At 41.8% G+C, this 14,706-nt stretch overlaps 1 protein-coding gene across 2 annotated transcripts; it reads right to left on the reverse strand.

Annotated features, from left to right (window-relative positions):
* Window positions 1-5,676: 5,676 nt before the first annotated feature.
* On the reverse strand, window positions 5,677-14,126 carry LOC135597453 (eukaryotic translation initiation factor 4G-like). Of its 2 annotated transcripts, none has more exons than XM_065090418.1 (10): window positions 13,843-14,126; window positions 13,411-13,641; window positions 13,141-13,283; window positions 12,809-12,946; window positions 12,570-12,637; window positions 12,415-12,471; window positions 10,729-12,180; window positions 7,450-10,652; window positions 6,202-6,396; window positions 5,677-6,114 (listed from the first exon to the last, which is right to left on the reverse strand). In XM_065090418.1, the coding sequence occupies exons 2-10, from the start codon at window positions 13,611-13,613 to the stop codon at window positions 5,796-5,798; spliced, it is 5,778 nt and encodes a 1,925-aa protein (XP_064946490.1). In that variant the 5' UTR covers window positions 13,614-13,641; window positions 13,843-14,126; the 3' UTR covers window positions 5,677-5,795. The 2 variants fall into 2 exon arrangements, with proteins under 2 accessions (XP_064946490.1, XP_064946489.1); XM_065090417.1 differs by having other exon boundaries at window positions 13,774-14,126.
* Window positions 14,127-14,706: the final 580 nt, after the last annotated feature.

Raw genomic sequence — 14,706 nt, forward strand, 5'->3', positions numbered from 1 at the left:
ACCTGTCTGTCCTCAATTACCATATACCTATAGTTCCTCATCCATCTAATATCTAAGAGACTGTATACCGGGCATGATACTATCAGACCCATACGATTTCTGCTCAAGTCTCGCTCTAATCGGATTCTCCTAGAGAACTATTTCTCTCTTAATTCGAATGACCATGGCCAGGGATTTGTCTGAGCAAGAATATATAGGATATTCCTCTTATGACATCGAGAGTAGATGATCATCTATCGACACTTAATATTCCTTGTAAGATTGGATACCACTCTCAATGATTGGTTGTGCTAGATTTGGAACCTCTAGATCTATAAGTCCGGTATCAAAGAGTGGAGTACTCATACAATACATCCTTGGTATCTCAAGTCGAAGGACTAGATACATCATTTAAACTATGAAATCGTTGTCTAACAATAAGACATCATCAACCATCTAGCATTTTGTAAGTAGATCAATTCGTGAACTCATTCTCTAATGTGCACTTGTATTGTATCCATAGTGTCCCCACACAAGAAGCTATGAGATCAGTTGCATCCATCGTATGGATGGGTATACACCACACTAGCCTGTCCAATTATCTCGATGTTCCTCTCGAGTAAACCTATGACCGGGATTATTTAGGATCTATGTTTAAAGGCGAATTGATCTCATTATCGTGATCTCATCATGATCTGATTCCCATTGCATAGATCCATGGACATCACAATATATTCAAACAACAAGCAATATAAAGTGATAAAATATCAAATAATAATAATAAGAAAAAAGACTGCATATCAAGTCACACATGCTATCACTCACGTGATTGGCTTGCATGGCACCTATGACTAGCAGTGGCCTAATACGTTCGTAGTCGATAAGTCAAGTGAATTATTATGGAGATAATAATTCACTAAGGTAAAAAGAGTTCTGATAGGTATGACTCATGGTTAGCTTGATATTGGGCTTAGAAGGTCACACACATATGTAGGTGTTACGATGAGTAAAGGTTTGGATATGAGATATCCGCTGAAGCCCCTACCTTATTGGATATCCAATAAGCCCCTAATTATTGGATTCTATGGATGAGACCTAATGAGAGATTTCTGGGTAAAGATATATTAATCTAAGAGGCTTGAATAGTTAAATAGAGATTTAGTACTCAATAGGGCAGGATCTATTAGGGTTAAGTTGATAAGGGGTTTCTATAAATAAGGGGGAACCAAGGGGCCATAAGCCAGGCCTTTTTGGATGTCATATCTTATTCTCCTCTCTTATTCTCCTCCTTAGCTAACATTCCCTATTTGGGCATGTGGAGATTTGGGCAATGATTTGAGGAGTATCTTCATAGCCCTTACTGTGTGGATCACCATAAAAGAGGATGACAATTGACCTCCTTCATCCTCTCCCACAGATTTGTAAGATTTCAATGATATATGATCTCCCTAGGTAAAACACATTTCTTATATATACGTGATTTTTTATTTTATGACTTTTGTGCACCAATCTTCGTACAACAATGAAACCTTTTTTTGTGAAAAATTAAGATTTTTCTTTTTATTCTTTCGCTGTGCATGTGTTGTCGCCCCTAGATTTCACTATAGTCCTACCACCCAAGATAGTCTTTTTGACACCTCGAGTTGAGAACTTTGATAAGAAAACTTTCAAAGGACTTTGAGCCAAAATTGATCTAATCTACGAAATTAGAGCAAAGACACATCTACGGGCATTGAGATATAAAAAGAAAGTGGCTATAAGTTGTATAACCGAAATGTTCAACCTTACGAAGTTGGATTATGAGACTTAGTACTCCACAAAGCTAAGTTCAATGACTCGATTGGCTCCCGAGGAAAGTTGGCACCGAACTAGAAAGAGTCATATCAAATCATTGAGGTCGTTCAAGATAAAACATGTTATCTCAAGACAACAGAAGCATGATGCTATCAAGAATGTGTTCCACTTTAAACTTGAAAAAGTTTGTCCCTAAGACTTCTCTCAAGATCAGACTAGGGAAAACTATAGATCAAGTAATGGACGTTGATCTACAAAGCCCAAGGCATTAGTTATTGAGTGCATCTTCAAGATGCCATCATTGTAAATTAAGAAAAAGAGACTTCATTACTTAATAAGAATTACATCAGCTTAGTTGGCTTCTGCATTCAAAATAACTCCTTAGCCTATCAAAAAATAAAGGATTAATGAGGCAGACATACCTGACATAAGAAACAAGTTAAGTAGACTGGTCTAACGACTCTAAAACAAAAAACCAGCATAATAAAAGATGGTAGCTTAGGCATCGGGATAAGGCAATGGGTAAAGGCTAATATTAAATGACTCCTTGATCACCATCGGGACATTTTGATCCTCGAGGTAATTAGTGAATGAGTCCTTGAGATCTAGCTTGGGATACCTCACCTTAAAATGGGCCAAGGTGATTTGGTACTCGAATTGGTTCAAGATGACCCCCATCCTCTCTACACCCCTTTTAAACCCGATCGATGCCTTGTAATCAATTATTACCTCCTCCCAATAATTTGGTATCATGTGTCGCTCGGCCTCCAACACATCCTTTAGTTCCTATGCCTTCTCATTAACTATCGCAACCAGCTCGCTAAGCTTAGAATTATGCACCCTTATCGAATCCAGCTCCCGAGTGAGCTATGATAGATCATCCTCCATGGCCTAGTTATTACTATGAATTTCCTTCAACTACTTGGCAAGGTCAGTGAAGCATAGCTTGGCTTCCTTAAGTTGTTGCACCAACTCGACTCTCTAGGCCTCTACCTCGATAACAATAGCAAGAGCTCCTCCATCCTTCTTCGGCCCCTCAATCTCTTTCCAAAAATTATCAATTATGAGGGCCTGCTAGTGGATAACAGAGCCAGCATAACATACACAATCGATAAAAGTTGTTATGTAGTGATGGTGCTACAAATCAAAAATAAAAAAAATGTATAAGCAAAGCGAATCCAAAGGAGCTAGCCACGACCTAAGTTACCAGCACTTCGTTGTGGAAGTAAGTGTCAATGCGAACCTTTGAAGAGGAATGGTAGATCTACTTTGACACCCCCAAATATAATGATCCATGATAGTACTACTCCAAGGCCACACCATCATTCCATATCTTTTGCTCCTCATGCAAACCCTCCCATCTTCACTGCAATAGTACTCCTAGAGTCGGGTTTGACAAGTCGACTATTTGAATAGCTGCAAAGTGTAAGGACTTGCTTTTGCATAAATCAAACATCAACCTCAATTCATCCCCTCTTTTTCTCAAAGAGGACCGAGAACTTTGGTGACTGACCAAAGGCCCCGATGTTGTGGAGGGTAGGAGGCTCCTTATTAGGAATTAGCTCCTCGGGTTCCCCAACCCTTCAAAGGCGAGGCACCTTCCTTATAAATAATATTCTTCTTCTTTCTCAACTTGTCAATGCTAGCATGGGGCCTGGACCGAGTTGGGCATGATGCCTCGAGCGATAGCTCACAGATAGTAGCTGAAACCGAAAAGGCCACCACCATGCCCGAAGAAAAGCCCAAGCACCTTCTTCTGCAAGGAATGCATATTCATGTCTATAAAGGTGATAAGTAGATAAGATTTCCTCAAGGCAGTTGAGGAAATCTCTAAGCAGTTGAGAAAAATCCTCCCTGCTGAATGTGTATAAATAGCTATCAAGAGCTCACTATCTAAATGAACTAGGCAATTACATCTCATACATTTTATAGTTTCTTCTATAATTTTTATCTTTCTATCTTTTTCGTTTAATTCTTTACATGGTATCAGAGCCTTCTTCCTTGCAGATGTAGGCAGCTCTGCCGAAGCCTTCTACTACTCCTCTTTTCTGTTCAGTTGGAAAGAGCAGTGCTGCTGCTTACCTCTCTTCCGGCACTACTGCTTCCTGTTCCGGAGTCGGAGACTGCTCGGCCACCTCTTGCCCTCACAAGAACCTCGCCTACACTACCGTGGTGGCCACCGTCCTCGCAATTGCTCCCCGGCCAGCGACCTCTCCTCCTCGTTCCCACATCTCCATCGAGCAAGAAGTGTTGATGCCGCCATTCATACCGCACAACCTCGTCGAGGTGCTCGACGCCGACACTGCTTACCCTGTTTCATAGTGTTCTCCTACCTGAGCTGGCAGCCGCCTGTCATTTCCTCTACCTTGGTGCACCTCGGCAACATTAATCCAAAGCAACAAAGCAATCTTTATTGCCACAACAAGCTTCAACAGCTGTAACTGTTGTAGATTTTTTTTTTTCACCTAATCGTTGCTGATTTCTCGCTCATCGTGCATGAGTAAAAAAAATCTAACTCATGTGAAGATAAATTTATCATAGCAGAAATACATTGCATAAGGTAAAATATGCCTGAGGTGTGTGAGTCGAAAAAAACCCACCCGCATGATAAAATATGTTTGAGGCACATGAGTTGGGAAAGCCCAACCCGCATATAGAGAAATCCGCTATAGCGACACAAGATAAAATGTGTTCGAGACACGTGAGTTGGGAAAACCAACCTCGCATGAAGAGAAATCTGTCACAGCATGGGCACAAGTAAAATATTCCTGAGACGCGCGCGTCGAGAAAACTTGACCCACAAGGAAAAATCTCAAAAACTCATGCCTCTCTCGAAAGAGCCTCAAAGCACGTCTTTGTGGCTTAGAGAGGGGAGGGGGTTGTTAGGGACCAGTGATATGGGTTATCGACTAATCATCCGACATATCACCACCACATAGTGTCCAATGAGAGAGAATAAGACGAAGCTTCCTTCTTATCATTTATGATGAAAAATTAGAATCATAAGCTTCCTTCTCATCATTTATAATGAAAAATACAATCGTAAGCTTTCTTCTCATCATTTATGACCAAAAAAATAATTATAAGTTTCCTTTATGCTATTTACAATTAGGTATAAAAGCTCACCTTTAATATAAAAAAAAGAGAACTTATTTTGACTATTCCAGAGGGACTGGGTTGAGAAATTTCTCTCAAACTTAGTCTTCTTACAGATAACACCTAAGGAGTTCGATATTTTTACCTCGAAAATATCTCAGACAATCGTGTTCATACGAGTTCAAATCACTAATATTTTCTCCTAATAGTACTCTTGTTGCTTAGCATTATCCGTCAATCCAATGCGACATCCCGCCTTCACTATCATGCTAAATGCTTGCTCGTGATGCTAAATGCCGCTTCACCATTTTCTCGTTCGACTCCTAACGCACTAATCTAACTAGCTATCATGCTCCGATGTAAACTCACGATGATTTATTAATTTATTTTTTTTCTTTTTCTTTTGGCTTCTTATCCCAACCTCTCCATCCTACGAGAGTCGTCACTCATTTTCGACCGACAAATGACCGTATAGGCAACAAAGAAATGAGAAAGCTAGACGACATGCACATTGCAATCCATCGACGACTCACTTTCAGTCATCACTCAGTGTTCACGTTACAATCCGTCGCTTGTCGCCCAACAACATCCCTCACACGAACGATCGAAAAACAAAAAAAAAAACAATTGAATAATGAATATTAATGAATCAGATTTTGGAATGTCCTCTTGGGTCAAAGTCACCGACATCCATCACGTACGCCACGGCAACTCCATCTGATGATTTAAACTTCCGATGCGTAGATGAAAGAACAAAAAAACAAAAACAAAAAAAAGAAAAGGGAGAGAGAGAGCGAGAGAGAGAGAGAGAGAACAACCAAATATATAAACTATGAGAGGGAACCCAGCATGAACATGTTTCTGGATGGGAATATGACCGAGAACCTAAACACGGAAAATGTCACTCCTGCACGGAGCATCTGTTGTTAGCCCTGAAGAAAAGCGTCCAACTTGTTGGATTTAGTGGGAAGCATAGGGCGGAAATCCTCTAACCGTATGTCATTGAGAAGGGAGTCTCCTCTTTGGAGGCCGATGGTGTGGAGGATGTTCCCCAGCACATCTGCCGCTAGTCCTATCTCTCTCAGGCGGCCCGGTTCTTCCCCTCCTTCCTGTATCAATCTTGCTATCTCTCCCAGAGGCACCACATTTTCCATAACAATTTTGGCAAATAGGCAACCCAGAAACTCTGCTGCTCTTGGAGCGTCATTCACAGCATCCTCCAGCGAAGCCAGCACAGACTCAAACCTGCCATCAACAAATGCAATACGATGCAATGCTCAGCCAAAACATCATCACCCCAAAATAATAATAACAAGAACTTGACATTCCTACCCCTGGAGTAGCTGTACCCGGCTGATCAATCTTTCTCTTGAATTGCAAAGGTTGATGATAAGCTTTGTCAGAAGATCCCTTTCCGTATCTTTTCTCTCAAAGGAGTCCGTGACCCATAGCGATATCATGGAAGGATAAAAACTCGAAGCATTTAATTCCTTGACACACAATGCAACCTCATTCTCATCCTTGGCACTGAGGACCATAAAAAAGTTTTAAATCAAAAGACCCAAAGTTATTTAATAAATAATAAAAAAAATAAGGCAATGATTCATTTAAAATAATGGCAGCTGAAAGAGCTCGGTAAACTAAAATGCTTTTATAGAATTTAAATATGAAAAACTCAAATTCAAGGTTGCAAATTGCTTGCATGACCTAATAGGTAACTTAAAAAGCAGTTCTTGCCAACCAGAGGTGCAAGAACATCCTCATCCCTGTCTGGCTTTGTACAGGAAAAGACCAACAAATTGAGAGAATTAACATCAGGTTAGAAGTTGACCCTAAAGTTATAGTTAATCTCCTGTTCAAACTTTCTTGGTTTTGACATATTCTCTACGGCAGACCTCTCGAGAACCCACTTGGATTGGACCTATTCTCAATAGCTGACTCCAAATAAAAAAGGTTTGGATGATGATAGATTATCCCAAACCAAATGAAGAACAATGATATTTTCATTTAAAATGAAGAACAAGCTATATAGAAGAAATAAAAAGCACACAAGGTTGTTTGGCTAACATTCATATTAGTAACAGTTTCCAACAAAGAATTGTCTGTGAAATAAATGTTCAGTGAAATAAAAATGCTAGAGATACTAATGCTTATAACACAAAAAGTTCTGTGAAATAAAGCTTATGATTGATGGAAATATTCATGTGTTACTATGTTGCATACTTTCATGTTCTGTTGCATGATATAATCTCATGTCTAAACTTTACAAGCCATCATCATTCTTTTATCAGACTCATCAACAAAGAAGTGCATGCCTTCAGTTTAAAAAACTATTATTCCAACTCAGAAAATTTTCATGTTATGGCTATTGGTTATACTCTTAAAAAAAAAGGATTAAGCAAAGGATTTAAAAGAAAATGTCAAAAATAAGGCCAAAGATATTTTAACTATTTCCATCATGCAAAAACCCACGTGGAGGAAATTATAGGAAGGCTAGTCGATGCTAAGAACAAAGATTAATTCCAACCATCACAAGCGTAACTAACATTAGCCCACAAAATGCATGGTTAAGAACATTACCTGTAGAACTCTTTGATTGTTGAAATTGATTTTTCCCGTAAAACTTCTTCCGGGAATGTTTTTGTTTCAGAAACTGTAACTAGGCTGCTACCTGGAGTGCCATGGGTTCTTCCAGCTGGTACGATGGACGTAGCAGAACTCTCAGAAGTCCGATCTAAAACCTTCAAGTCTCTGCTGCCATAGTTATTACTACAATTTTGAGGGCTTAGTTGCTCATATGTTGCTCCAGAGAACCTATCTATCATATGGTTAGCACCATTAGGACCCGAGGTCATCCTATGATGTTCCCCAACAACCGGTGAAATCTCAGCAGCTCCTACATTAGGTACCGACGGGTGTCCTCTGATAGACATTCCCCTGGCCAAGCCACCTTGAGGACCAAGGGTAATAGAATCATCATCAGTAGACCTTTGCGGTAGGGGAAGTGACATTGTCCTTGTTTCATACTGATGTCTATCCTCCAACCGCACATCTTGGGCACCGTGGCCACGAACCTGAGATGGCAATCCACGAACCTGCTGGGAACTTGGAGAACTTAAAAGTGTGGATCCACGGGAACCATAATCAACTGCTTGACCCCGTCTTGGGACATTACTAATGACAGGACCACGAGCCAGTCTACCTGACTGAGCTTGCCTTTCTTGAGCAGCATCCCTGTGAACCTCCTCTATCTTCTTTGGCCCCTCAACTTTCCTTCTTTGTTGCCAGTTATTCTTTCTTAGATCAATTGCATCTCTCAACATGAATCTAACACGAGAAGATAGATTCTGATTTTTTGATAACTTCATCATCATGTCAAAATATGCATCCATATGGTCCTTTGCCTTAGGATGGTCTATCATCTCCCCGATTGTACTAATCAGTTTGCACAATGCTTCAACATCTTCCTCATCAGGATTCTGATGTTGTCCCAGCAACTTCTTAATACATTCATGCATAATTCTCTCCGTTAACATCTTTTTTTTGTATAATTCCCCAATCAACCGAATATTACCTAACATGCGCCTGCGTGCCCGGAGCCTTTTCTCTTCCTTCTCCTCTTTGGACTGTTTGATCTCACCTTCCTCTTCAACTTTATTAGCTTCAGCTTGTTCTCTCTCCCCTCTTTCAAATTCCTCTTGACATTTGTTCAGTAGTAGTCTTTTAAAAGTAATCATTTCATTGTTTTCACTGAAATGTGGCAGTGCAGCAGAAAGATGAAAACAGAAATTGGCATACATTTCACAGAAGGTTGGTTCCAACAAAGCTTTGTCAAAGATCTGCGAAATGACGCCAGTAAGAGTGACTGCATTGTCAATCTCAACCTCCTCAACCTGGGCAAAGAGTCTGTCAAAGTTTTGAGGTGTTAATTTGTTAAGGATGGCTTTTAGTCGTCTTTGTTTTGCCTCTTCCACATCAGAAACTTTGCCCACCTCATACTTTCTCTCAGCTTTGTGCATTACCTGTGACGGTGCTTGAGGAGAGGGCATTAAGCCTCTTGCACGCTGCCACTTGTCTGCATCAGGATTACCACGTGGCATGCCTCCCTGAGATGCCATGGATTGTGTTGGCCCTGATAGAATTCCTCCCTGCCCACGAGAATTTCTTAAAACCCCATGACTGACACCTTGCCCAGGACGAAGGCTTACAATTGAAACTCCATGCCCCGGGCCAGGGCCAAAAGACCCAGGTGATTTGATCCATTTTTCATCATCCATAGTGCCAACTGTTCGACGGTCTACCCGAGAAGCACCTGATGGCCGATCTATGATCCTCCCAGGACTTGAAACTGGTGATTTTCCTACTAGAATGTTCATCGATACATCCGTTACATCAGAACCAAACTCAAAACCCCCAGGAAGCTCAGTAAACTGATGTGCTAGGGTCATTAGGAAATCCCTCGAGTATTTCTTTCTACCAGTAGATTCAATATTATCACCTTGATGTTGTTTCCTTGCTCCTCCAGTAAGCTGCCCATGTTCTGATGTTTTCAATCTTGGAGTTGATAGATCGGCAGCATCTTCCCAATCATCCAACTCAGCTTTATTCTGCCCATTTTGCTCGCTTGCGGCAACATCCTTACCAGGATAATCGACACGTACAATCTTTGTGTCAGATGTTGAACTGTTTGCACTTTCTAAATTACTAACAACCTCAAGCTTTTCCTCTGGGCCCTTATATGCATTATAAAGATCAGAAGTCCCCGCAGCATCTGCTTTAGAAAGAAATTCCTTTCTCTTCTTCCTTCTTCCAGCAGTAATCTTAGGTTTTGAGGTTTCTGACAAAAGCTTCTCGTTCTGCCCCAAGCTTGTTGCAGAAACCAATCCATCACTAGGCAAATCGAAAACTTCCAATTCTGGCTTCTCTTCCGCCTGAGAAAGTGATGGTTTGGGAAAAGAGGACGCCACACCAAAATCAGTCAAACCGACATCCTCTCTGTCTCTTGTTTCATGTTTGGTCGAAAGGGTGTCAAATTTATCTTTGACATCATGGGTGGATGAAAGATCATTCCCAACTGCATTTTCAGAATCAGTTGAGTTATTTTGTTTGTCTTGTATCCTATTTTCCTGTATTTTACAAACAGCATCATCATTGGAGCCTCTAAGCACCTTGTTGTCCACTTCATCACTCCCACTAGATTTCACTTTCTCATAATATCCAACTCCATCATCTTGTTTTAAAAGCATAGATTCGTCTGCGAGTTGAGAAGACTTGGAAGTGAAAGAAGATGACTGCAATTCATCACCATTAGGATCTCGCAATGAATCATTTGTTACTTCAGATTTCTTATGTTCCTTCAAAACTGTGTTCACCACACTGGAGTTAGCAATGAAAGTTTTGAAATTAGTTCCGACCACCATAGGGGCCAAGGTAGGAGCCTCAGAAGGAAAATTTTCTTTTATAGAAACATAATCAGGTGCTGCACCAGATGAATCAACATAACCTTGTGAACAATCTTGAGATGATTCATTCTCCCATATTGCTCCAGATGTGCCCGATGCAGCAGGCATTGCCTTACCTTCAAATGTCTCATTTGCTCCTACTTCTGGAAGAATCCTATTTTCAGCTTGAGGAGAAGTCCTTGTTGGAGAAGTGGGCAATTCAAATGTTGAAAAAATCCGCATACTCTCAGTTTTAGTGGATCCTTCCTGAGTTGCCACAAAGCTAACCTTGGTATCTTTTGAGGGAGATGATTCTGCTCCTTCAGGAGATGATGCATCCAACTGAAAGAATTCAAACATATGCACAGTTCAAATAAGCAGCCAATTGAAGGGAAGGAAGGAAACTAAGAGCACACACCTGACACTGCTGATGGGAGTTTCTGGCATCCTTTTTACTTGTCTTCCTCTGGTTATCCTTCAAAGAATCAGATATTTGAACAGGTTCTCCTTTCTTGCCATCAATTCCAGCCAGAACTGTTGCAGAATCCCCATCTGGTGTTTTGGGAGCCGATGAAGCCTCAGTGAGCACAATTTGCGTTGAGAGAACAGGAGCAGCAACAGAAGTAGTGCCTGTGGAAGGCAATGATACATTATGTAAGGATCCAGAACCTGATTTAAGCTGCTGAGAAGGTTTATCTGGAGTGGTCTCTCTGTGTCTTTGATTGGGAACAGTATCAGCCACAGCAGTCTTTTTTACTTCAGGTGCTTCTGGCTTGCTAACAGGCACACTAATTACCACAGGAGGCGTCGACAAAGATGCCCCAACTCTCTCAGCTTGTGAACTAATAGATGGCTTCATGGTAACCTTGACTGCAGAGGGCAAAGATGCAGAAGCTGGTAACCCTTCCAGCTTATCACCTTCAGAAATGTGACGGAGAGGTGAAGGTGCAGGTTTGCCACCAGAAACGGCGTTGATCATGGATGAGTTCATGAAGTTCAAGTGTTGCCCGCTTTGACTGACAGGATAAGTACCATATATTGGAGCCTGTGAAATTGCAGGCGCCTGCCCACTTGCCGCAGGGACAGTAGCAGGAAACATAAGCTGAGAATGGCTATAAGAATTCTGCTGCATAGGGGAGAAGTACTTTGTCTGATGAGAGGCAGTATATGTTGGAAGGGAATGAGCTTGAGGAATTACGTTAGGAAGTGGCCTCTGCCCAGAGGCCACACCATCCTTGAAAGAATCAATTCTTTTCTCAAGCCTCAATTCTTCATGAGTCTCTGGATGAGTTATTTTCACTGTGGTCTTCCGTTGGCCACCAAAATTACCAGGCTGTTGTTGAGGGAATTGTGGAGCAATTCCAATTCCTAGGCTGCGTAACTGTTGGGGCAATTGATGACCAATTGGAGGGGCAAACGCTAAACCTTGTCCCTGGTGCATCATCGTCTGTTGTTGCACAAAATGAGGTTGGATGCTAGGAACATAAATCTGCTGTGCAACTTGGGAGGTATTCCCCACAGGTAACGTCATTGACATTTGCAGTGAATTGGCTGCCAGACCTGGTGATTGCAACTGCGGGCTGGGTCCACCGTATTGAGGAGGAACTTGTGGTGGCTGAGGCTGAAATGGCATAGGCATAGGAACAGGCATACCAGAAATTGGAAGAGCAGAAGCTTTCGGTGCTGGTACAATTGGAGCAGATGGTACTGAGGCACTAGCATCCCTCTTTACCTGAGATATAGAATGGGACTCCCCACCACCAGATTGACGAGCACCACCAACATCCTTCATGGTTTGTTGATGATGCTGCTGTTTTTGAGCAGAAGGTACAGACGATGTAGGAACAGCCCCGAATGACTCGGAATGAGCCTGAAAAGCAAACCAATTGAAACTTCAGTAAGATAATCAAACTGGCACAGCTAAGTGTCTGTTATTGAAGCCAGCGTGTCATAGATGCAAGCCGACTGTAAGGTTAGATTACAAATGAATGCATAGAGCAACGCAATGCATCAAGGGAAATTGATTGATAGCTATAAACTACACAGTTCTGTGAAAAGAAAAGGACCAAATAGAAAAATATGCTATGTCAAAATATTCACAAACCTGCTCACGTTTCTGCTCGTCGAGATTCGGCGGAGCTGAGCTGGTCCGGGCAGGAATCTTTCATAATCAACAAACATTTCCCAAGTATGAGCAAAAAAACTATCACAAAGAGCACAAGAAACACCAGTATGCCAAAAGACAAAAAAGAATGATACCTGCAATCCATTCATCATGCCAGCATTTATTGAGCCAAACTGAAGTATAATATCCCTGGACATGTCCCCTAAAGATATAATCATGAAAGGAGAATAGCATAAGAATATCTATCTTTTCCCAAAGAGAAAAGGCTCTCACCGATACATCAATAGATTCTCTAAAAGTTAAAATTTTACAATAAGGAAAAACCTTATGGAAAAAAGAAACAGCAATCGATTAAAAAGAAACAATGTTGAACCTTTAGCCGGTGCCGACGGTGCTGCAGGATTCGAGGCTCCAGCAGCAGATTGAGAAGACGGCGCCTTAGGGATAGCTCGGGATGTATTTCTAGGGACCGGCACAACGACTGGCTTTGCCACACCTGGGCCTGGTCCATCTGAAAATTGTATGCAGAACCAACATCAGAACAACACTAATGATCCCAATTAAATAAAAGGATACATAGTTACTAGTAGATCATCACTGTTACACCGGGACCCTAAAAAGTTAACATAAACTGGTTCTGACTTTTAGGGCTGGAAATAAATCATCAGAAATATTTAAAACAAAGAATCGACTCGAACAGAATACCGGGAGAAGGCGCCCAGGGCTGAGCACCATTCTGAACAGCTCGATGGACAGTGGTTGTGGGAGCAGCACCACTCGCTTCAGAGCTCGCATTTGCCAGATTTACCCTAGCTTGACTGCCTTGCCCATTACCAGATTTCTTTAAGCTACAACATCAAAAGAAACCCCTCAAGAACCGACTCTTTTTCAAGCCATTGGACCCAAACCGACAGAAAACATCAATACTGTCAAGAACAGATGGTATCAATCAGAAAGTGGGAGAAAAGGCGGCACCTCCGGTTCGCGGACAATGGCGGGGTGATATGCGAGGGAGGAGGAACAGCATGGGATGTGGAAGAAGAGATAGTAGGAGGGGCGGAGACGCCGCCCTTCCTGCCACCGTCAACGAATCCCCTTTGCTGGCCGGAGCTGCCCGATCGACCAGATTTCCTCTGCTGGCCCTCGGTCCTCTCGACCCTGGATTGATTGACGGACATAAATCCCGACCGCACGTCTTCCTCCAATCTAAACAAAGACCACAGCCGAAACAAAAGCGAGTAAGAAGCAAACCACCGATCCCCACCGCATCAAACCCTAAACAATCTACCGAAGCAATCCAATTCAAGAAAGAAGGGCGATAACGAACAACAAACCCACTTCTTGTCGAGCGAAGAGAAACCTAGATGGAACTGGTTGGGGGATAGTGCAAGGGATCCAATCGCTCACCCGAGGGGTTCTGAGCGGTAAAAGCGGGCGATTTAGCGAGATTAGGGTTCCCCCCTCAGTGGGATGCGAACGACGCGGGAATCATCAACAGCAGAGCACAACACGAGAGAGAGAGAGAGAGAGAGAGAGAAAGAGCGATGGATTCTTGGAGAGGGAGAGAGAGAGAGAGAGACAGAGAGTTGAGGGTAAATTGGAGAGTGGAGGGGCGGAAAAGGGAATAAAAATAACAAAGAAAAGAGGCAGTCAAAATTAAAATCAAAATTAAATAGATCGGAAAGGCAAAGGCGGTCAGGTGGAAGGGGGGGCATCAGATATTTAAAAGGGGAGGTGAAACGAACAGTCCCCCTTCCCACTGTTCCAATTCCCGACTCTCTCTCGAGACAACCGGTTCGGTCTATTTAAAGATCGGATCGGATCAATTGCGATCGTCTCAGCAGAACTTGACTCGATCGGATAAGACAAATTAGATTTACCATCCGATTCATATCACATTGGGGAACAATTTCCTGTGGAAGTCTTGGATGGAACAGCTACCAACACAATGTGCATGCGGACAGGCCTCTCGTAGCATGTAGAATGCGCATGCAAACATATTCGCATGTCTCTACTATTACAACCATCCATTAGGAGAAATAAAGATAATAGAATTAAATGCGATAGATTTTGAGTACTCAATTTCATGACTCATGGTTGGACTTCCCCCCTCTTCAGGTCCTTCTTCCTCTTCTTTGGCTCTATGCGAAGCAGAGTTTTTCTGTCATACAATATTTAATTTTATATATATATATATATATATATATATATATATATATATATATATATATATATATATATATATATATATATATATATATATATATATAT

This window comes from Musa acuminata, chromosome BXJ1-11 (assembly GCF_036884655.1).
Source record: "Musa acuminata AAA Group cultivar baxijiao chromosome BXJ1-11, Cavendish_Baxijiao_AAA, whole genome shotgun sequence".
Taxonomy (NCBI): domain Eukaryota; kingdom Viridiplantae; phylum Streptophyta; class Magnoliopsida; order Zingiberales; family Musaceae; genus Musa; species Musa acuminata.